General features: G+C 40.7%; 1 protein-coding gene and 1 pseudogene across 1 annotated transcript; one reads left to right on the forward strand and one right to left on the reverse strand.

The window, feature by feature from the left end:
* Positions 1-402: 402 nt before the first annotated feature.
* On the forward strand, positions 403-8,801 carry LOC125538245 (nicotinate phosphoribosyltransferase 2). The gene is made up of 15 exons (XM_048701519.2): positions 403-725; positions 2,341-2,485; positions 2,838-2,957; positions 3,081-3,215; positions 3,443-3,504; positions 3,651-3,726; positions 4,332-4,433; positions 4,504-4,620; positions 5,562-5,620; positions 6,262-6,436; positions 6,687-6,821; positions 6,906-7,004; positions 7,226-7,334; positions 8,197-8,309; positions 8,431-8,801. Exons 1-15 carry the CDS (start codon positions 550-552, stop codon positions 8,506-8,508), a joined length of 1,701 nt encoding a protein of 566 aa, XP_048557476.1. The 5' UTR covers positions 403-549; the 3' UTR covers positions 8,509-8,801.
* Positions 8,802-10,804: 2,003 nt separating this feature from the next.
* Positions 10,805-24,627, reverse strand: LOC147985645 (uncharacterized; annotated as a pseudogene).
* Positions 24,628-25,348: the final 721 nt, after the last annotated feature.

The following is a 25,348-nucleotide window of genomic DNA, read 5'->3' on the forward strand; positions in this document are numbered from 1 at the left end:
CAATTACTAATGATGTCATTTCTTAAACATTTCTTTTCAAGCGTGTACAATGGTACAACGATAATTCTTATGCTTGTAATTTACCGAGAATATTACTCCCTCCGATGCGCAGTTTTGAACTAAGATCTTAATTCAAAACTGATCTTAGTTCAAAACTGCGACCCTTAATTCAAAACTAGATTTTTCTTAGTCTGTGTTGAAACAATTTTTAGTAGCGCAACTGAACTAAATTCGACGAAATACTTGGGAATAAGAGCAAAACAAAGCTGATGAAAATTGATTTTACAAATCATCAAGCTTGTGAGGGCATATATGACATTACCAACTTCCAATGGTACACCTGTGAAACTTACCACCCCTATTATAAATACGTTGCCTGCTTCCAGCCAAACTTCCAAATTCCAAATCGGCCCCTGGCGTCTCCTCCTCCACCTCCTCCTTCCCCTCCCGGCCTCCAATTGTCCTCCTCCCGCCTCCCCTCCCCTCCAAGCTTCCCACGCCACAGCCCAGAGAACCCTAGCGGAAGCCTTTGCTCTCCAGAGCCCAAGGATGGAGGCGACGGCGCCTAGCGTGGGCGCCGGCGCCAATGGTTCCCTTGCGGCGGCGGCGAGGGCGCAGGTGGGGCCGCCCACGAACCCCATGGCCACGGCGCTGCTCACCGATCAGTACCAGTTTTCCATGGCCTACGCCTACTGGAAGGCCGGCAAGCACGCCGACCATGCCGTGTAAGCACCCCTCGCCTCTGCCTCGTGTTCTCCGCTTCGCGTGTCTCTGGTTCGGTTGTGCCGATTGGATTGGATCGACGGGTGGTGTGATCTGTTGCCAGTTGGTGAGTTGGTTGGTTCCGGGTTAGGTTCGGGGGAATGAATTGGCGAGAGGTCTGATATTTTTGGGTCATACTTGGATTGTTCCTGCAATTCTGTCATTGCTGTGGCGAATAGTTTGGTTTCAATCTATGCGGTAGTTTGGTTTTTGTTCTCGTGCAATTCTGTCATTATTTGGTATATAGTTATTGGTTAACACAGCGCAGTTTTGCGCTTTGATGTTTTATTATTTGGTAGTTCCTTGATTGGCTAACTGGTACTCTGGTTTTGCTCTCGGAAGCCGTCTTGCCTGTAGTTTTGATCATTTTCCTTGTCAGTAACTAAAAAAATGCTGTGCCCTGGTTTTACTTTATTTTTTCGAATTTTCACTCTTGCTGTGTGTGGCTGCGAAGTCTGGGGCTATCCTATTTTCGAAAAATAAACAGCTGAAGTGGCATTTTTTGGTTGGTTCTTGATTGTTCCGCTATGCATTACTTTGGAAAGCCCTTCTCAATGTGCATTGTTTAATTAATCTCTTTATATTGTCAAAATTGTGAGTTCAACTGTCGTTTATTGACTGGGCTTGCCATTGCTTTCATGTGGGTCCAGGTGTTCTTGTGTTAACAAAATTGGACTGGAGTTTCTTTTAGGATTTTTTTCCTCCATTGTTGTTTTAGTATGTAGCACCTCATGTGTGGATTCTAACATATAGGCACATCTATTTATTACTCCCTCTGTCCCATAATATAAAATCGTTTTTCAAGCTAACATAGCTTGAAAAACGATCTTATATTGTGAGACGGAGGGAGTATGTCATTGTGGGCTGTCTAGAACTTTTAGTGTTGATCAATATTTTCTAATTGGTGATATGATTTACTCCGGGTGCAGAGGAAACAAATGCATAGGGACATCTGAATGATGTCACAAGGTTGAATGAACTAGAATTTTCAGTGTGAACATGGAGTATTTTCTAAATGGTGGTATAATGTACTCCTTGTGCAGAGGAAACAAATGGATGTGGACATTAATGATGTGATGTGGTTGAATGAACAACGGACTTTGGTACTTGAGTAAACAAAGAGACTATTGGTTCTTGGGTTTCATATTTACTATTCTTGCGAGAGGAGGGACGGGGGTGGTATGTTATGCCAATTTTCAATTTTTTGAGAAGGGGAAAGTGACTGTTTTTGGACTTGGGGAAGTTACAAGAAGAGAAAAGTCTATGTAATTTTGTCATTGGCAGAATATTTGGGGAGAGAGGCACTTCTGTATATAGCTTTGAACAACATGACACTAAAACTCAGAAACTACCCAAAAATATATGAAAATTGAGTTAAAAGAGAAAAGTTAGTGAAGTTATTTTCTCTATGTTTGTATGGTCATATATATGCCTGTGTCGTTTGCTTTATCCAAATGGGCTCACATGGTGTGCTTTGATATCTGTTGAATCAATTTCAGTTAATATGGGCCTAAAATTTCAGCTAACAACCCAGATGTACTCAATTCCATGCTGATTTTGTTCCTTTTCATTTTGCAGGTTTGACCTGTACTTCAGGAAAAATCCATTTGGTGGAGAGTTTACTGTTTTTGCTGGTCTTGAAGAATGTATTAAATTCATTGCAAACTTTAAGTTCACGGAAGATGAGATTTCTTTCCTGCAGTCAGTAATGCCAATGTGTGAGGTATCATCTGGACACCGTATACATGTATTATATACAATATTCTTTCTTTCTTCAAATGGTAAAATAGGTTCTTAGATTAGCTGCTAGGTTATGAATATACCTTTTGGTTGGTCCTGTGTATTGGCAGGCTGATTAGCATGGGCTACAATAGGTCCAACTCAAATGCTAGATGTAAGAAAGTTTAACTTCAAACTTAGCGTGTCTTTCTTTTTTTGAAACGGAGGCAAAAACTTAGCGTGTTGTTTCTTGTATAAGCTATTCTTCACCCAACTTTTAGTATGCATATATGTAACACTCATTTGGTTATTTGATCTGAGAAACACTTATTTACTGATATAATTGCAATTTCTAGGATGCATTCTTTGATTATCTCCGGGGAATTGATTGCTCTGATGTGGAAGTGTACTCCATTCCTGAGGGCTCAGTAGTCTTTCCAAAAGTGCCCTTGATGAGAGTTGAGGGTCCAGTTGCTGTAAGTACAAAGCCCCTAACTAGCTGTTATGCGTAATAATGTCAGTCACAAACTTTAGTTCTGAGCATTAACTAAAACTTGAATTTTTGCTATGGCAACTTACTCTTGTTATAAAATCATCAGGTGGTTCAACTACTTGAGACTCCATTTGTAAATCTCATCAATTATGCCTCTTTGGTAACCACGAATGCTGCGCGGCACCGTCATGTTGCTGGAAAGTCAAAGGTTCTAATGGAATTTGGTTTAAGACGAGCGCAGGTGTGATGATCTTCTATCCTTTCTGCACCATTATTTCAGCTTTAATTTATACTCCCTCCATCCGAGAAAACCTGTCCCAAGCTTATTCCTCAAATGGATGTATCTAGCACTAACTTGGTGCTACATACATCCATTTGAGGGACAAGTTTTTCCGGACGGAGGGAGTACAAATATTAGGTATTTCCACATGTGAAATCTGAATTGTAGCTTTGGATTTATGTTTGCAGGGGCCTGATGGCGCAATAAGTGCTTCAAAGTATTGTTTTATGGGAGGCTTTGATGCAACCAGGTGAGTTCTTTCACATCAATGGAAGATCATATCTGTGCTCTATTTCCTTGTATCGTTTCGCTTCTCTTTTTCTCCTTAAACCTTTTATCTCCCAAAAATGTTAGTGTTGCTATAGTGCACCATTGGTTAATTTTATTCTCTTGCAGTAATGTATTGGCAGGACATCTATTTGGCATACCACTCCGTGGAACACATTCTCATGCTTATGTCAGCTCATATATGGTTAGTAAAATACAATTCCTGTTATCGATGAACAAAAGCTATTACATATGCAATAATGTGATATCATTGGAACCTTACCGTGCCTCTGTTCATCATGTAGTTTCATTAGTCAAACAATTCTTCACTACATTGGTTGCTGAGCCCCATGTCGTATCAGCATTGAAGTTTGAATATTTGTTGTCTCATCACACTAGCACTCAAATTATGATCCTGGTGACCATCTAGTTCATTCAATGATGGATATTGTTCAATCTTTATTTTTTTACATAACCTGCATCTGCATGTGCATATTATTTTTCTATTTTCCTAGCATACTAGTACTTTTTATCATTCTCCTTGCTAGTTTGCATTTTTGTGGACAATTGGTGTCTTTGCTTGCTAATTAACATGGTACAATATTTCAAACATACAGATACAAATCATTTTTTGAACATATTCTCTCGTATACACTTATGTGCAATGTCCGCAATATTTGGTACCGGCCCTTGCATTTGCATCTTTAGAAATCATCCTTACATATCTCTGGCATTCTGAAAGTTCTTTTTTCTGGCATCCATTGTTATTTTCATCGATGGCTGATTTGGCAATTGCTTTAAATCTTCCAGAGCCTTGATGAGATCCCAGACAGAACCCTAAGGAACAAAGATGGTTCAAAAATCTGCAAGGATTTTGTTAGTTTAGTGAAAGAGTGGCTTTGCAAGATTCAGGTACAATTGCAGAACTTTGCTGTGCAGTTTTCGCTTGTTGCAGCATTCTTATGTTACTTGTTGATTTCAGGCAGCAGATTCATTACGTAATGTATTTGGCGATACAAATCAAAGTGAGCTGGCTGCATTTGCATCATATGCGTTGGCTTTTCCAAGCAGCTTTCTAGCACTGGTGGACACATATGATGTGAGCTGTTAACTTATTGCAGCCTGCAACTTTTTCCCTTGTTGTTCTGCTGTTATTCATGTCTGAATGAGGCCTGAAACTTAGCACATAATAGGGTTTTGCATTGCTCTTCTCAAGCTCCTTTGTTGGTATTTTCTTAAAAATTACTAGGCTCTGTTATATCTCTGAGCTGTCTGGCTCTTGTATTTTAAAATAGAAGTTTATCCAACTTAGACATGGTTAGGATGTCAGCGCTGTTATTTGGATTGATTTGTTGCATCTGAGGTCACCTGCACCCATTAGTTCACGAAAATTGAAAAGTGTGTTTCACATTTTTAAATATAAAAAGATGTGAAAAAAATCCATGCATGTGCATACGGTATTATAGTATGCAAATTTTCGTGAGAAAATATGCCAATTTTGTGTTCAGGAACCTTTTATGTAGGGGATTTATTCTTTATCCAATCTCCACAGAGCACCAGAATGCATGTTTTGGCATCAAAATTGGCGGATACATGCTTCAATACTTCTTGTATATGTGTGATTTATTTCAAGAATTCTTAGAATGTCGACTTTTTTTAAGCCGGGAGCTCTTGCTTCTAAGCTTAGCTCGAAGTTAGGACATCAGTCTGGCTTTACTCCAGGAAGGTGTAGTCAACTATGTATTGATGTTTGCACTACAACTTTATCCTTGTTTTGTGTTGTCTAACAAATGATGACCATGCAAGTGTACGTACATGACCCATTCTCCTTCTTATACCATTTGCATTCTTCACCTGTAACATGTACTCCCTCCGTTCCGAATTACTTGTTGCAGGTATAGATGTATCTACATGTATTTTAGTTCTAGATACATCCATTTCTCCGACGAGTAATTTGAAACAGAGGGAGTATATTATTAGCTTATTTATGCTATCCCTGCATTATCTGGAGCACAATCTCACATTTTTTTTTCTTTTTAGGTTATGCGAAGTGGGATTCCAAATTTCTGTGCGGTAGCTCTAGCACTCCATGACTTAGGGTATGTCAAACCTATTCTTGGACACCTATTCCATGTGCATTGGGTTATCAGTATTGGAGCTTGGCATATCTTGGAAGTTTGTACATAATAGAGTAGCTAATGTAGGCAAAGGCTCACGTACAAAAGACCCAAAGTGGTCGGACCCTGCGCAAGCGGGAGCTAAGTTCACTGGGCTGCCCTTTAGAGTAGCAAAATTCAGAAAATCCCTTATCCAAGAAATTACAAATGAAGCTAAAGTTTATCAGAAACTCCATCCCAGTGATATCAAATTTAGGAGTGGTTTAATCTTACAACAACTTTCTGATTATATGCTTAAGCCCTCCCAAACAAGTTTCTGTCAGATTCACGTGTACTTGCAAAATAATCCATAATATCCCAGTACTCTGGATCCCCTCGTGCTGTTATAATCTAAAGATGACATCTACTCCCTCCGTCCAATAATGTAATACATTTTTTGGCACTACACTAGTGTCAAAAAATATCTTACATGATGGGACGGAGGGAGTATTTGTTTTGGTCTTTAATGTTCTGTTTTTTTAGTCATGGAAAATGTTATAAATTACTTAATCATGTGGTCATTGTTTTGGTAAAAAAATCATTGAAACAATCAGTTTGGATAAATATATATATTTCTTTTGTAGGTACAAGGCATCTGGTATCAGATTAGACTCTGGTGATCTAGCCTATCTGTCTATTGAAACTCGAAAAGTTTTTCATGCAATAGAAAAGGAATTCAATATACCTGGTTTCGGGAAGATGATCATTACTGCTAGCAATGACCTGAATGAGGAAACAATTGATGCTCTGAACAAGCAGGTAAAATGCTGTCTCATTATTGAGTGACTTGACGACAAGTTCTCTTACACCTCTCTCTTAAGCACCTTGCATTGTACACAACTTTACAATGAAGTGAGATGACAATACATCAAGAACTTCGTGTCATGTACTTATGATGTTATATGCGTCTGTGTGTAGTTCTGTGGCGCTAATGATCATGAACTACATAATTTTTCTTTATTTTATTTTCATATGCCTATGGGGTTACAAATTTTTATCTTCTTTACAGGGTCATGAAGTTGATGCCTTTGGAATCGGAACTTATCTTGTAACGTGTTATTCCCAAGCTGCTCTTGGATGTGTCTTTAAGCTAGTTGAGATCAACAGTAGACCTCGTATCAAACTTTCTGAGGATGTGGCAAAAGTATGTTTGCTGTTTACACCCTGAAAAAGATTTGCATAATTTTACTTCCCTGATACTTAATGATGGTGTCATGTTATGTTGCAGGTCTCTATTCCATGCAAAAAGCGGTGTTTCAGATTGTATGGAAAAGAAGGCTATCCGTTGGTAGACATCATGATACGTGAAAGTGAACCATCACCAAAGGTAACAATGCACGCGTGTTCTCTATTCAGATGTGAGGTTCTATACTTGTCATACTATTGTCAATCATAATCTACCTTAGAATGGAGTATACTGAGTCGATCATATGCTTCACATTGTTGTCATGCGACTGTCTTCACCTTTCATATCCTTTGTTGACTTCATCTATAGTGTCTTGTTCTTATTTATTTTTAACTGAACTTCACATCTTTGAAATATTCCAGGCAGGAGAGAGAATTCTTTGCCGCCATCCGTTCCTTGAATCCAAGAGGGCTTATGTTGTCCCCCAGCATGTTGAGGAGCTGCTACATTGCTACTGGCCTGGGAGTTCAGGTATGGACCTCTTATCATTTACAGCGATGAGTTTTCTTCGAAAAACCTCAAAAGGCAGGAGCTCTGCAATTCACTATAGAGGATATGCTGGGTCTTGTAATGGAATCGGCCAAACTCACAAAGTCCGCATTCAGGTTACCCCTGAAATAAAACAACAAGGCAACTGCAGTTGGCTTGCCTGCACTCATGCATCCAACAACAGGCAACAGAATACCAGGGGCAGCCTTGCCACACTTGACGTCCAACTGGACAACACCCCCAGCCACACTCCCACTACTCCTAACATGCCCGGAACTAGTTATTTCTTGCAGCAACTTTGTCCACCATGGCTAATTCGGAAAGTGGTTGCTGAACGAGTAATTAGGATCACTATACGTTGGCTAATTCAGAAAGTGGTTGCCGAACGAGTAATTAGGATAACTATACGTTGGCTAATTTGTAAAGTGGTTGCCGAACGAGTAATCAGGATCACTATACGATGGGGTTGTTTTGTTGCATAACAGCCATTCAAATCACGAAATCTGTTAAAAAGAAAGGAGGTGGCATGAAAGGCTCACCTGAACCAGTTATCTTGTAGTAGTATTTTCTAGTGCTCTGTGGTGTTGATATTTTCCTAGACTTGATGTAGAAAGATCAACCACCTCTTAGTGTTGCATCGTCCAACCCTGAGTGGTGGAAGGCTAGCTATTTGGATTAGTGCCTGCTTCTTAATGCAAAGACGTGCTTCCATGCACGGTGGAGAAAACGGGGACACTGGAGCTGGTGATTGCAAAAGTGGAACAAGCCTGTTAAACTGTGGACCGTAGTAGTATTGTCAGTGGATTAAACATGAATTATATGTGTACATCTGTGTTGTGTGCAGATAAACCTAGAGCAGAGCTGCCCCCGCTGCTGAAGATCAGAAGCCGCTGTATGCAACAGCTCGAAAAACTTCGACCGGATCACATCAGACGGCTAAATCCGACACCTTACAAGGTTGTGATTTTGAAATCTTCATTTATTTACATTTGTTTGTTTCTTACCATATCACTTGAGTCGTAACTTTGGTCTTTCACAAAAAGAGAGTCGTAACTTAAATCTTCTTGACTTGGAGCAGGTGAGTGTGAGTGCAAAGCTGTACGAGTTCATCCATTACCTATGGCTGAACGAGGCGCCAGTAGGCGAATTACAGTAGATGGCTGCACAAGTTGGAGTCAGACGACATTCTTGCAAGCATAGCAATTGCAATACGTTATACTACGTCAAAGAAAAGTTAGAGCTCTGTTGTTGTACAACATGGCGATCCATCAGCTCAATAGCCCCATCTCGTAGAATTTCATTCTTGATACCCAATTTCCATTTGTACAAATTCATTGCCAGTATAAAGGCAGGCAGATCAGTTTACTACCCCTTGGCTGGTGGAATACTATATATATGAGGTGTTATGGAATTACTGTATTAAAGAATAAGAATCAGTTGAGAGGAACATGGTTGTTGCTTTGCAGCACGCACCGACACATTTGCAGGCTATACTCGTTGGAAACACAACGAGAGTGTAGCGAGGCTGAAACTTGAGGACGGTACACCATGTGTCGGCTCTAGTTTTGATCTGGCTTGGCTTATTTATGCGAGGCTACCTGGAGATGAATACAAACGACGCACTCAAACAGCGAGCAGAAAAGGACGGGTGCCGTGCTTTCCAACTACCGCTGTACTCCGTATCACACAATGTAGCAAGCTGAACAGATTGGATTGGTTGGTGATGCCGATTGTGATTGTTTTACTAAATAAATGGCTCTTTTGATTCGAAAAAAATAACCCCACAGGAATTCTATACGGCGTGAGGGCAGTGTGGAGTAGTAGATCTCGAGTTGAGCACCACCATTTGCTCTCTTACGCACGGTGGCAACCCCTTGTGACAAGGTGGCCTCGTGTAGGCATCACCAAGCCTTGTTGAAAACAATATTACCAAAAAAAGCCTTGTTTTTTATAATCAATACCATGATATATTTATAGTAGCAAATTGTACATGGTAGAGATACATGAGCTAACTACAACGATTACAAAATAAAGTCTAAAAGAAACGAGCAAATCTTCGAGATCTTCGAACTCTTCCTTCCAGAAGACAGCCGTAGGAACATAACAAAAGTATCAAACCACAGACTTGTAAATACCAACGAGGGTTCTCCCAATGATAGAGATGCACGCACGTCGCCACTAAGTAATTAATCAATATCGGCAAGAGTACCAACACCAGTATAAAAAATAGAATAACCAGGTCGACGTCGCTGGGAGCCGAGAGTACGAATCACCATTGTTGAGGACGTAGCAGTCGGGACAGATATTGCGAGAACAATCCTCCTCGTGGCGACCATGAGAAAAAGAATCTAAAACTGATCTGGCGAAGCAAGATCTGAAGGACCATACCTAGACAAATTTAATCTTCCAACACCACCATTGACGTCGGGGAAAAGATCTCATCATGGAACGAAGGGATGAAGATTATTTATTGTAGACGATGGCATCTCCAACGAAGAAGATGACTATCAAAACCCTAAATCAATTTAATGAAAACACTACTATTATTAAGAACTCCACTCATAGATCGGGTTCCCCACCCCTCACGACATCGGCAAGGCCGGCCGGAGGAGGGGGAACCGATCTATGGTGGAGGTGATGGCGGCGGCTAGGTCTTTTTCAGAAGGAGGTGGCGGCGGCAATCAACTAACGGGCCCCACCGTTGCGTTTCTTGCCTCTCTCTGGTTTCCCTTCTCCAAAAAAAGAAGCCTTGTTGAAAACACACCACCCGCCGATTACTTAGAGCATCTAGAGCCGGACTTGGCAAATCCGCCCCACTATACGTCCGCGGACGCACCGGGCATGCCAACAGACGCATCCGGACGGGCCCTCATATCTCGTGTCCGGCATCCAAATATCGCAAAATCCATGCACGTCGATTATACACGCTAATGCCACACATAAATAACAAATGTTGGTACCGAAAATACAGTGTTTACATAAAATTTATTTTAAATGCACAACTCAAACATCAGCTCTTTGGTTTCCATTATGGGTCCACATATGCTCCACAAGATCACCGAGTAGTTACGCGCGCACATGATGATCTCGAAGATTTTGATGCATCTGTAGGAAGTTCATAAGTTGAGCTGCATCTTGATCTTCCAGGATTTAAACTTGTTCTCCATGCGCTTCAAAATCATTGGTTTGGGCAACATCGTCACCCTCATCCTCGACAATCATATTGTGCAAAGTAACACAACATGTCATGAGCTACCACAAAGTTTCTCCACATCATTGCAGCCCCCACGAACAATTCCTCAACGAGCTTGAAGCATTCTGAATGCCCTCTCCACGTCACTCCTAGTTGCTTCTTGCATTGTTGCAAAGTGTCTTTGATTCTTGCCTCGTGGTTCGGATATGGTCTTCACAAATGCCGCCCACTGATGATAGATGCCATCAGCAAAATAGTATCACATGTTGTAGTCACGGCCATTGACGGTGCAGTTACACGGCGGTGACTCCCCATTGCAAAGCCTCCTGAACATCGAAGATCGTTGAAGCACGTTGATGTCGTTGTGAGAACCCGACATTCCAAAGAAAGCATGCCAAATCCATAAGTCAGGTGATGCCAGTGCTTCTAGTATGATGGTGGCCTCTTTGGTGTGCCCTTGATGCATTCCCGACAAACCCTTGGGGCAGTTCTTCCATTGCCAATGCATGCAATCAATTGATCCGAGCATTCCTAGAAACCCTCTAGCCTCTCCAATAGCCAACAACTTCTCTATGTCCTGCGCATTTGATTCTCTCAGATACTCTGCTCTAAACACCTGCACGACGGCGCAGGCAAACTTGACAGCAGTCTTCAGGCATGTGCTCCCCCCATCCTGACCATCTCACCAATGACATCTGCGGCAGTCCCAAGTGCAAGCATCCTCAGAGAGCCGTGCACTTATTCTTAGCAGAGAAAGAAAGTTGGCCGCATCAATCCATTGTGGGCTTGAAGTAGTCATCGTGTGCCTCCACTCCCTCCACAATTCACAAAAAACAATGATTTCTGCATGCGAAAATGATGCTGAAGCCATGGATCATTCAGGAAATTTGGGTTTGGAGCAAAGTAGTCCTTTTGTATTAGCCGTGCTCTGGTCACCCTATCCCGATTGATCACTCTCCCTTTGATTGGGCCCTTGAAGTTGAAATATGCTCCACTTGCTGGTCCATTTCCTCTTGCATGCCCATGAGCATGACCATGTCCACTTCTTCATCTGAATCCGAGGAATCGAAGAACTCATCTTGAATCATTTGATCAAGCTCCGCCAGTCTATACTCCTCGTCCGACGGAGCATCGAAATTCATCATCTTCACTTAAAAAATCCACAGAAACAGGTTGGACAATGTGTCGAGCACATAGAGTGCAAGGGGGAGCCTGGGAGTTGCCGAATGTACCGTGGTGGCGTCCGGCCGGCAACGACACCCCCGACGACAAGGATGGAAGAGAGGAGTGTTGTGCCGGTGCTGGCGACGCAAAGGCTCGGAATGAATGCGGAGCGCGAGCGACGACGGAGCTATGAGACGTACGTCACGGAGGGGGGAGAAAAGAGTAGAGAGCAAATGGATCCAATAGGTTGGGGGGGGGGGGGGTGGATTTTGTCAATCTGAGGTGGGGTATGGCTGTCAGGTCCAACGTGGCGGATGCGCCCGGGCGCCCCTATATCTGCCCCATATTTGGGCTGGATGTGAGGAGTGTCGGTCATCCCAGGCGTTTGACGCCTGTTTGGGTCGAATTTTTGTGACCGATCAGTGACCGGGTCTTTCGCCCGAGAATTTGAGGCGGGTTTGGGGCGCTTGGCTGTAGATGCTCTTACCAAGCATAAAACCCATGAACCGCATGATTGACCGGACGAAAATCTCCAACGGGCAACATATCGCCACACTTCTATAACACAGAGAAACCCTCAATGAGAACACCTCAGCTAAAGACAACAAACACCATCAAATTCATGGACACGAGCCAAAAATGACATGAGGATGGCCTAAAAGACCCGGGATCACCGTCAACCAATTGTGGATGCCTTTCCTATGACATCACACGTCTTGCCATTTCTCCTAACAGTGTGTTTGTCTCGGGGGAAGTAGTATTAGGTAATGGAAATTAGGAGGGTGTAGTACTTAAAGTCCCTATTTTGACTGCGGGGCAGGGGAATTAAAGAGGGAATGGGAAAGGGAGTTATGGGTCCAACCCCCCTTATCTCTTTTCTCGGGGCATGATAATTGAGTGAGGGAAAGGGAAACGAGATAAAAAAGCTATTGTCATGTTCGTTGCTCCCGCCCCGTGATACGTCTCCAACGTATCTATAATTTTTGATTGCTCCATGCTATATTATCTACTGTTTTGAATGTTTATGGGCTTTATTATACACTTTTATATCATTTTTGGGACTAACCTATTAATCCAGAGCCCAGTGTCAGTTTCTGTTTTTACCCTGTTTTAGGGTTTCGAAGAAAAGGAAAATCAAACAGAGTCCAATTGACCTGAAACTTCACGGAACTCATTTTTGGAAGGAAAGAAGCCCAGAAGACTTGAAGTGCACGTCGGGGGACCTGCGAGAAGGCCATGAGGCAGGGGGGCGCGCCCACCCCCTGGGCGCGCCCTCCACCCTCGTGGGCCCCTCGTGGCCCCCCTGACGTACTTCTTCCGCCTATATATCTCCATATACCCTAAAAACATCGGGGAGCACAATAGATCGGGAGTTCCGCCGCCAGAAGCCTCCGTAGCCACCGAAAACCAATCTAGACCCGTTCTGACACCCTGCCGGAGGGGGCAATCCTTCTCCGGTGTCCATCTTCATCATCCCGATGCTCTCCATGACGAGGAGGGAGTAGTTCTCCCTCGGGGCTGAGGGTATGTACCAGTATCTATGTGTTTGATCTCTCTTTCTCTCGTGTTCTTGAGGTGATACGATCTTGATGTATCGCGAGCTTTGCTATTATATTTGGATCCTATGATGTTTCTTCCCCCCTCTACTCTCTTGTAATGAATTGAGTTTCCCGTTTGAAGTTATCTTATCGGATTGAGTCTTTAAAGATTTGAGGACACTTATTGTATGTCTTGCCGTGGATATCTGTGGTGACAATGGGATATCACGTGATTCACTTGATGTATGTTTTGGTGATCAACTTGCGGGTTCCGCCCATGAACCTATGCATAGGGGTTGGCACATGTTTTCATCGTGATTCTTCGGTAAAAACTTTGGGGCACTCTTTGAGGTCCTATGTGTTGGTTGAATAGATGAATCTGAGATTGTGTGATGCATATCGTATAATCATACCCACGGATACTTGAGGTGACATTGGAGTATCTAGGTGACATTATGGTTTTGGTTGATTTGTGTCTTAAGGTGTTATTCTAGTACGAACTCTAGGGCTGTTTGTGACACTTATAGGAATAGCCCAATGGATTGATTGGAAAGAATAACTTTGAGGTGGTTTCGTACCCTACCATAATCTCTTCATTCGTTCTCCGCTATTAGTGACTTTGGAGTGACTCTTTGTTGCATGTTGAGGGATAGTTATGTGATCCGATTATGTTAGTATTGTTGAGGGAACTTGCACTAGCGAAAGTATGAACCCTAGGCCTTGTTTCCACACATTGCAATACCTTTTACGCTCACTTTTATCATTAGTTACCTTGCTGTTTTTATATTTTCAGATTACAAATACCTTTATCTACCATCCATATTGCACTTGTATCACCATCTCTTCGCCGAACTAGTGCACCTATACAATTTACCATTGTATTGGGTGTGTTGGGGACACAAGAGACTCTTTGTTATTTGGTTGCAGGGTTGCTTGAGAGAGACCATCTTCATCCTACGCCTCCTACGGATTGATAAACCTTAAGTCATCCACTTGAGGGAAATTTGCTACTGTCCTACAAACCTCTGCACTTGGAGGCCCAACAACGTCTACAAGAAGAAGGTTGTGTAGTAGACATCAAGCTCTTTTCTAGCGCCGTTTCCGGGGAGGTTAGCGCTTGAAGGTATATCTTTAGATCTTGCAATCGAGTCTTTTAGTTTCTTGTTTTATCACTAGTTTAGTTTATAAAAGAAAACTATAAAAAATGGAATTGAGTTTGTCTCATACGCTTCACATTTTTAATATCTTTCTTGAGTATGATGGAAAGGATAATTGTGCTCATGTGCTAGAAGAAGAAATCTATAAAATGTTTGGCACTAAATCTTTGAATGATGAGCATGATTGCAATGTTGTTACTACGAATTCTTTGAATATCCATGATACTAATGATGATTGCACTAGTTATGATGAAAATGTCTCCTATAAACATGTCAATTTTTGTGGAGTACATTGGGTTTGTAAGTATACACCAAATAGGGAAGATAGATATTGCAAGAGGCATAAGTACTTAGAAACTAAATTGTTGCAAGAAGAGCTAGATGAATGTGCTGAAAATTTAAATTATGTTGGCCATGCTTGTGAGCTTTGCAATGAACATGATCATTTCAATACCCAATGCAAATTGTTTCATGATCGTATCATGCCCAAAAATTGTGATGACTTGATTTCCCTTACACATTATAATGAACTTAGTTTGCTTATGGGTTATGAAGAAATGAAACGTAGAACTAAGCATCTTCCAGAATTTGCCCGTTATAAACTTCTTGATTTTGATCTAGAGGAAATTTATATGTATTGTGCGGTGAATTGTATTGAAAATCCTTATATTGCCAACTACATAAAGAAAAGAAAACAAATAGAAGATGAAGAGAATACTAATGAAAGGGAAGAGACTTCCCAATATCCTCCTATTATTTCTTATGATGAATTAGGTAACGAGGAGGAGCCTCCTATTCAACCAATCTCATTAATAAGGAGCTCCAAAAAGAGGATTGAACCCACACATGATGTGGTGAAGAAGAAGAAAAGAAAAAGGAAGAGAGGTAAAAAGATATCTCTCCTAAATAGTGCTACTCCTATTACTATTGTGCCTCATGAAAATATAATTGTGGAATATAATGATACTTCTTATGATCTTGAAAATCTTTTTGGCACTTGCTTGGAAGAATATTATAATTGCTATACTATTGGTGCTATCCATACTATTAATGATGGGAGTGATTATGCTTATGATATGAAAAGGCCCAAGCTTGGGGATGCTATGTTTGATGAAGATGATGTTTTCAAGACTATATTTGCTGCAATTAATGTTTTTCCCAAGCTTGGGGATGCTACGTTTGATGAAGATGATATTTTTAGTCTCCCAAGTTTTGATATGCAAATTTATAATGATGATAGCATGCCTCCTACTTATGATGATTATTGTGATGATACTTATGCTATAAAAAGTAGTGATTATATTTATAAAACTTGTCATGATTATGATTACCCCTTCTCTGAACATTACTCTTTTAATGTGGAAACAATTTATAGTATTCGAGTCTCTTATGATACTCCCACTATTCCGATTGAGAAGAATTTTGCTTGTGTGGAGAGTAGTAAAATTTCTATGCTTGTAGATCATGAAAATAATGCTTTAGGTGCTGGTTATATTGTTGAATTCATTCATGATGCTACTGAAAATTATTATGAGGGAGGAATATATACTTGTAGGAATTGCAATAATATCAAGTTTCCTCTCTATGTGCTTAAAGTTTTAAAGTTATGCTTGTTTTGCCTTCCTATGCTAGTTGATTATTGCTCCCATAATTTGTTTGCTCACAAAATCCCTATGCATAGGAAGTGGGTTAGACTTAAATGTGCTAGTCATATTATTCATGATGCTCTCTTTATGTTTCAATTCTTATCTTTTATGTGAGCATCGTTGAAATCATCATGCCTAGCTAGGGGCGTTAAACTTTAGCGCTTGTTGGGAGGCAACCCAACTTCATTTTTATTCCTTGCCTTTTGTTCCTGTTTAGTAATAAATAATTCATCTAGCCTCTGTTTATATGTGGTTTTATGCATTTAATTAGTGTTTGTGCCAAGTAGAACCTTTGGGAAGACTTGGGGGAAGTCTTTGCGATCATGCTGTAAAAAACAGAAACTTTAGCGCTCACGAGAATTGCTGCCATTTTTATTGGAGAGGGATTTAGTTAATTCTTTTTGAAGATGATTAATAGATAAATTCCTCAGGTCCAGAAATTTATTTTAGAATTTTATGAGTTCCAGAAGTATACGTTTGATTCAGATTACTACAGACTGTTCTGTTTTTGACAGATTCTGTTTTTCGTGTGTTGTTTGCTTATTTTGATGAATCTATGGCTAGTAAAAGAGTTTATAAACCATAGGGAAGTTGGAATACAGTAGGTTTAACACCAATATAAATAAAGAATGAGTTAATTACAGTACCTTGAAGTAGTGTTTTGTTTTCTTTCGCTAACGGAGCTTACAAGTTTTCTGTTAAGTTTTGTGTTGTGAAGTTTTCAAGTTTTGGGTAAGGATTCGATGGACTATGGAATAAGGAGTGGAAAGAGCCTAAGATTGGGGATGCACGAGGCACCCCAAGGTAATATTCAAGGATAGCCAAGAGCCTAAGCTTGGGGATGCCCCGGAAGGCATCCCCTCCTTCGTCTTCGTTCATCGGTAACTTTACTTGGAGCTATATTTTTATTCGCCACATGATATGTGTTTTGCTTGGAGCGTCAATTTATTCTGTTAGAATTTTCTTGCTGTTATTTATAACAATGTTTTGCATCTTTTATTTCAATAAAAGTGGCATTGATAGCCCTTACTATGCCTATGTTACAAGTATACATGTTGCTGTTTGAAAACAGAAAGTTTACCGCTGTTGCAATAATTCCCTAGAAAAGTCAGAACGTGATAAAATGTTGAAACCTTTTGCATATTAAGCTCTGATCAATTTACTACAGTGGGAATTTTCTTTCATAATTTTTGGAGCTAGGGAAGTATGGATGTTGCAGCATTCTTTACAATCTATGCTGTTTAGGCAGATTGCTGTTATGTTTGCATTGTTTGCATATGTTTGCTTCTTTAATGATTCTATTTGAGGATAGGACTATTAAATATGCAGAGGCATTTAGTATTCAATGTTTAATAATAATTTTAGTGATTTTCTACAGTAGAGTATGATAAGGTTTTTGCAATGGTTTATACTAACTTATCTCACGAGTCCTTGTTGAGTTTTGTGTGGATGAAGCTTTTGAGATTTAGGGAGACCGTGATATGAGAGAAATTAAGGAGACACAAAAGCTCAAGCTTGGGTATGCCCAAAGCATCCCAAGATAATATTTCAAGAATTCTCAAGCATCTAAGCTTGGGGATGCCCCGGTTGGCATCCCACCTTTCTTCTTCAACAACTATCGGTTAGTTTCGGTTGATCCTAAGTTTTTGCTTCTTCACATGATGTTTTCCATTCTTAGAATGTCATTATATTTTTCTTTGCTTGATGTTTGAATAAAATACAAAGATCTTAAATTCTTAAATGTTAGAGAGTCTTAACATAGTTGCATAATTATTCAACTACTCATTGATCTTCACTTATATCTTTCGGAGTAGTTTGTCATTTGCTCTAGTGCTTCACTTATATCTTTTAGAGCATGGTGGTAGTTTTATTTTGAAGAAATAGATGAACTCTCATGCTTCACTTAGATTATTTTGAGAGTCTTAATAGCATGGTAATTTGTTTAAATTCCTAATATGCTAGGTATTCAAGAATAAAAAAAACTTTCATATAGAGTATTGAATACTAAGAGAAGTTTGATGCTTGATGACTGTTTTGAGATATGGAGGTAATAATATCAAAGTCGTGCTAGTTGAGTAGTTGTGAATTTGAGAAATGCTTGTGTTGAAGTCTGCAAGTCCCGTAGCATGCACGTATGGTAAACATTGTGTAACAAATTTGAAACATGAGGTGTTATTTGATTGTCTTCCTTATGAGTGGCGGTCGGGGACGAGCAATGGTCTTTTCCTACCAATCTATCCCCCTAGGAGCATGCGCGTAGTACCGAGGTTTTTGATGACTTGTAGATATTTGCAATAAGTATGTGAGTTCTTTATGACTAATGTTGAGTCCATGGATTATACGCACTCTCGCCCTTCCATCCTTGCTAGCCTCTTCGGTACCGTGCATTGCCCTTTCTCACATTGAGAGTTGGTGCAAACTTCGCCGGTGCATCCAAACCCCGTGATATGATACGCTCTATCACACATAAACCTCCTTATATCTTCGTCAAAACAGCCACCATACCTACCTATTATGGCATTTCCATAGCCATTCTGAGATATATTGCCATGCAACTTTCCACCATTCCATTTATTATGACACGCATCATCATTGTCATATTGCTTTGCATGATCATGCAGTTGACATCGTATTTGTGGCAAAGACACCGTCCATAATTCTTCATACATGTCACACTTGATTCATCGCAATCCCGGTACACCGCCGGAGGCATTCATATAGAGTCATCTTGGTTCTAGTATCGAGTTGTAATCATTGAGTTGTAAATAAATAGAAGTGTGATGATCATCATTATTAGAGCATTGTCCCAAGTGAGGAATAAAAAAAAGAAAGGCCATAGAAAAAAAGGAGAAGGCCCAAAAAAAGAGAAAGGCCATAAAAAAGAGAAGGCCAAAAAATGAGAGAAAAAGAGAGAAGGGACAATGCTACTATCCTTTTACCACACTTGTGCTTCAAAGTAGCACCATGATCTTCATAGTAGAGAGTCTCTTGTTTTGTCACTTTCATATACTAGTGGGAATTTTTTCATTATAGAACTTGGCTTGTATATTCCAACAATGGGCCTCCTCAAGTACCCTAGGTCTTCGTGAGCAAGAAAGTTGGATGCACACCCACTTAGTTTCTTTTGTTGAGCTTACATACATTTATAGCTCTAGTGCATCCGTTGCATGGCAATCCCTACTCCTTGCATTAACATCAATCGGTGGGCATCTCCATAGCCCATTGATTAGCCTCGTTGGTGTGAGACTTCCTCCTTTTTTGTCTTCTCCACATAACCCCCTCATTATTCTATTCCACCCATAGTGCTATCCATGGCTCGGGCTCATGTATTGCGTGAAAGTTTATGAGTTTGAGATTACTAAAGTATGAAACAATTGCTTGGCTTGTCATCGGGGTTGTGCATGATGAGAGCATTCTTGTGTGACGAAAATGAAACATGACTAACCCATATGATTTTGTAGGGATGAACTTTCTTTGGCCATGTTATTTTGAGAAGGCATAATTGCTTAGTTGGTATGCTTGAAGTATTATTATTTTTATGTCAATATGAAATTTTTTCTTGAATCTTTCGGATCTGAATATTCATACCACAATTAAGAAGAATTACATTGAAATTATGCCAAGTAGCACTCCGCATCAAAAATTCTGTTTTTATCATTTACCTACTCGAGGATGAGCAGGAATTAAGCTTGGGGATGCTGATACGTCTCCAACGTATCTATAATTTTTGATTGCTCCATGCTATATTATCTACTGTTTTGAATGTTTATTGGCTTTATTATATACTTTTATATCATTTTTGGGACTAACCTATTAACGCAGAGCCCAGTGCCAGTTTCTGTTTTTACCCTGTTTTAGGGTTTCGAAGAAAAGGAAAATCAAACGGAGTCCAATTGACCTGAAACTTCACGGAACTCATTTTTGGAAGGAAAGAAACCCAGAAGACTTGGAGTGCACGTCGGGGGACCTGCGAGGAGGCCACGAGGCAGGGGGGCACGCCCACCCCCCTGGGCACGCCCTCCACCCTCATGGGACCCTCGTGCCCCCCCTGACGTACTTCTTCCGCCTATATATCTCCATATACCCTAAAAACATCGGGGAGCATAGATCGGGAGTTCCGCCGCCAGAAGCCTCCGTAGCCACCGAAAACCAATCTAGACCCGTTCCGGCACCCTGCCGGAGGGGGCAATCCTTCTCCAGTGTCCATCTTCATCATCCCGGTGCTCTCCATGACGAGGAGGGAGTAGTTCTCCCTCGGGGCTGAGGGTATGTACCAGTAGCTATGTGTTTGATCTCTCTCTCTCTCTCTCGTGTTCTTGAGGTGATACGATCTTGATGTATCGCGAGCTTTGCTATTATATTTGGATCCTATGATGTTTCTTCCCCCCTCTACTCTCTTGTAATGAATCGAGTTTCCCCTTTGAAGTTATCTTATCGGATTGAGTCTTTAAAGATTTGAGAACACTTAATGTATGTCTTGCCGTGGATATCTGTGGTGACAATGGGATATCACGTGATTCACTTGATGTATGTTTTGGTGATCAACTTGCGGGTTCCTCCCATGAACCTATACATAGGGGTTGGCACACGTTTTCATCGTGATTCTTCGGTAAAAACTTTGGGGCACTCTTTGAGGTCCTATGTGTTGGTTGAATAGATGAATCTGAGACTGTGTGGTGCATATCGTATAATCATACCCACGGATACTTGAGGTGACATTGGAGTATCTAGGTGACATTAGGGTTTTGGTTGATTTGTGTCTTAAGGTGTTATTCTAGTATGAACTCTAGGGCTGTTTGTGACACTTATAGGAATAGCCCAACGGATTGATTGGAAAGAATAACTTTGAGGTGGTTTCGTACCCTACCATAATCTCTTCGTTCGTTCTCTGCTATTAGTGACTTTGGAGTGACTCTTTGTTGCATGTTGAGGGATAGTTATGTGATCTGATTATGTTAGTATTGTTGAGGGAACTTGCACTAGCAAAAGTATGAACTCTAGGCCTTGTTTCCACACATTGCAATACCGTTTACGCTCACTTTTATCATTAGTTACCTTGCTGTTTTTATATTTTCAGATTACAAATACCTTTATCTACCATCCATATTGCACTTGTATCACCATCTCTTCGCCGAACTAGTGCACCTATACAATTTACCATTGTATTGGGTGTGTTGGGGACACAAGAGACTCTTTGTTATTTGGTTGCAGGGTTGCTTGAGAGAGACCACCTTCATCCTACGCCTCCTACGGATTGATAAACCTTAGGTCATCCACTTGAAGGAAATTTGCTACTGTCCTACAAACCTCTGCACTTGGAGGCCCAACAACGTCTACAAGAAGAAGGTTGTGTAGTATACATCACCCCGCAAGCTACAGAAACAATAAGACATGCAAAAAATCTTCCTAATGCGCGGGAAATCAAAGCTAAATAAGCCCCAGTATGACATCTATTTCCCCGCGAAATAATGAGCGCTAGCCACCTCTCTTAATCTGGAGAGGCGATGACAGGGGCTCAGGTAGTCCTGTTCATCTTTTGCAATCCCGGTTTGTTGTCTAAATTTCATTCAAACCATTCCATCTAATGGGAGGCTTATTTCTTTTGCACACATTAACTTCAACTCATTGGATTACACCAAAATAAGTCTGATTCTTGTAGTTTTTTCCCTATAGATCAATCCAGATCTATTCCCTTTCTAATTTCGTTTTCTCCCATGGTAGTCTTCTTCACCTTCATGAGTTTTCCCATGGTAGTTTTCCGCGTCAACAAGTAATGAATCGCCTTGCCAGATCCAGGGTTGGCTATCTCCAAACTACTTGGCAAGTCACAAATATCTTTCGCTAAGGGAGTGTCAGAATTAGGTGCCAACACACCTACTTTATCAACTTCGTCACCCACAAACATCACATATCCAATGGCCACGAGGAGTAGCATCCAAACCAGCACGGTCCACAAAGGCGGGCGGTTTGCTTGGCCTGAATGATGGTGATGGGGGTGTCGTCTGCATCATCAAGGCCCCAAGAGGGCCCACCTCCTTCGGAAGCACCATCGAAAGTGACAAAGTGGGCTCCCCACATAGCTCTTGCAACTCAGGCATAATCTACAGTAATGGAATCATGACCTCGACAATATATGTACTCCCATAGGTTGTCAGCACCACAGTAAACAGCAATAGGCGGGGTCTAGAACGAGGGTAGAAGGCTCCATAGAGGCATTTTAACCCCCAGTGTGCAAAACCAACCAGGAGCTCGGTCATTGAAGGCGCAGCCGGCACAACCTCGAGTTTGTTAAGAACGGCCTCCGCTCTCACGAAAACACTCCCAACACGCACAAGCCAGTCGCGAAGCTCAGCATGTCGAACCTCAGTCTGCTCCATGTGGACAGGCTGCAATGACATTTAACGAGGACCGCATTGCCTATCGGTGTAGGTGGCGGGATAGGCGGAGGAGTAGCACGTCAACCTTGTGCGCTTCATCTCTGGCTCGAGAGGTGATCACTTTGTATAGACATCGGGAACTATGTCTTGGAACATGTAGGATCAAGAGTATATCGGCCAAAGGGGGGTGAACGGGAGTCTTTCAAAACTTGAAATCTCTCAGTATAGCACAATGGAAAAACAAACTTAGCAGGAACAAGAACTAAGACAGAAATGCACACTGAAAGATAAACTAGATGAGCCACAAATATAGGCAAAACCTTTCAAAAAGTGATAATAATCTTATGGGTGTAATAGCACAGAAATTTGAGGATAAAGATGGTAAGAATAACCAGTAACAAAACTATCAGCATGGATGAGTAGCACACAATAAACAATAAAGACAATGGCCTTTTTACCATTGAAAAGCTCGGCTATTGCTCATTTGCCACCATAAAAAACATTGCTTATATACCACTTACAAACTCATTATGTTGCCTATTTGCCATCATCCGTCAAGTTGGTGTGAACCACTTCTTTTAAAGTAAGAAAAATGATGATTTTTCCCTCAATGGGAAATAAGCAACCTTGCCAACTGCTACTTGTAAGCATGATGAATCACTTCTGTTCAAACTATCATGACAAATTGAGATTACATATTTCTATAAAAAAAATTGGCAGCACCTTGCTTGTAATTTCAGGATCAAACAATTTCATGACAACGATATAATATTGTCATCATAACACATAACAAGGATAATAGATAGCACCTTGCTGGAGCTAGCTTGCATGTCAATAACATATTTCTCTAAAAATATGACATCACCTTGCTTGTAATTTTAGGATCAAACAATTATAAGCATGGCAACAATATATTTTCATCATAACACATAATGACGATAGTAAACAGATCTCCAAATATACATAGTACTCATAGTCTAGTACAGTAAATTGAAGTGCACAAAAGGGAGAACAATGTCCAACACAAGAAAACAAGTCCACAAATGTGATAGACAGAAACAAGTTCACACTTTCAGTTCTTTCTTGCTACGAGTGGTCATAGGGGGGCTGTTTGGTTGCCTTCTCTTGCTTCGAGTGGCCATTGCGGGGTTGTTTGCTGTAGCTCGGATCACCTTTGTCTTTAACTTGTCATTGCCTCGCTTTGGTGTTGACATAATTTCCATTAAGGTGCTATCAATTTGGTTCGAAGAGGGTTTTGACCTAAATTAACAATTCATGTTTAAGTAGATGATATGATTACAAAAGTGAAGTACAATATAACCTTGAAAACTAAAGTTGCATGTACCTCACAAATTTAGATGATGTTGACTTCACCACATCTACTTCACTTGGGTTGCTAGCTGGACATGGAAGAGCTAGTGTTAATTGAGTACCTTTGATTGCTTGAATATTAACATCACCAATCCTTGCTGCAGCTTTGGATTTATTTCTTTTTTTCCTACATGAGCAAAAGAACATTAGTATTGTTATATGCACGATAATTGTCAACAAAATTAAACTCTTACCTTCTTTCTTTTCCCACATCAACATATGCTTCTTTTGCATCTGGATCAGCATTTTTGCAACCTTCCCATCTATGAACATAGTCTTTACAAATTGGCCATTGATGTTGTTCTTTTCTTCTCTTGCTCTTGCTATGCTCGGCACAACTCTTGTGCCTCTACCTTTGGCCTCCCCGGAGCCCTTCGAAGGATTGGAGGCTGCAAAAAGAATTTATGGGTTTTATTTGGCCATTGAGATGCATCAATAAGCCCCGACACTATGGGAGTATATGCAGATGTGACCTTGGCAACACCATAGTAATCATCAAGAAAGTCTTTTATAGCGACCCCCTAGTTTCGGTGATGAAGGAAATGGCATACTTGCTAGGCTTCCCTGATACTTGGAATTCTCTACATGTTCATGTCCTCATATCTAGATCCACAACATGTCGCTTGCCATCTTCGCATCCCTCACTCACCTTTGCTTTCATGTGGTCAATCCTCTCATACTCTATGCCCAGCCCTCTACACTTTGCATTCAACTCCTTCATGACACTAGGTAGTATATAGTGGCCTTCCAATTTTTTAGCAATCCTCCTCCTATCCTCCTTCTTAACCACTATCATCTTCCTTATTTTCTCCACCAAATGAAACAACATCATGCCCTTGTGCTTGTTGATCCAATTGTTGAAGCACTCAGCCAAATTGTTTTTCACATAATCCACCTTTGAGGAAGTGGAAAATTTGCGTCTGGACCAAAGCCTACTATGGTATCTTGTCAAATACTCTATTGCTTTAGGTTTTTTCTCATGTAACACTACCATGTGGACTTTGAAAGCTTCTGGAGTCTATGCATAAGTTGCTGGCCACATATGGTCATCAAATACTTTACCATCAATTTTTTTCTTATAGTTGAAAACCAAGTGCCGCATGGATTCCCTATGTCCAACTGAAGGAAATATGCGCTAGAGGCAATAATAAAGTTATTATTCATTTCCTTATTTCATGATAAATATTTATTATTAATGCTAGAATTGTATTAACCGGAAACATAATACATGTGTGAATACATAGACAAACAGAGTGTCACTAGTATGCCTCTACTTGACTAGCTCGTTAATCAAAGATGGTTATGTTTCCTAACCATAGACATGAGATGTCATTTGATAAACAGGATCACATCATTAGGAGAATGATGTGATTGACTTGACCCATTCCGTTAGCTTAGCACTTGATATTTTAGTTTACTGCTATTGCTTTCTTCATGACTTATACATGTTCCTATGACTATGAGATTATGCAACTCCCGATTACCGGAGGAACACTTTGTGTGCTACCAAACGTCACAATGTAACTGGGTGATTATAAAGGTGCTCTACA

Source organism: Triticum urartu, chromosome 2A (assembly GCF_056163025.1).
Source record: "Triticum urartu cultivar PI428250 chromosome 2A, HENAU_Tu73, whole genome shotgun sequence".
In the NCBI taxonomy this organism is placed as follows: Eukaryota; Viridiplantae; Streptophyta; class Magnoliopsida; order Poales; family Poaceae; genus Triticum; species Triticum urartu.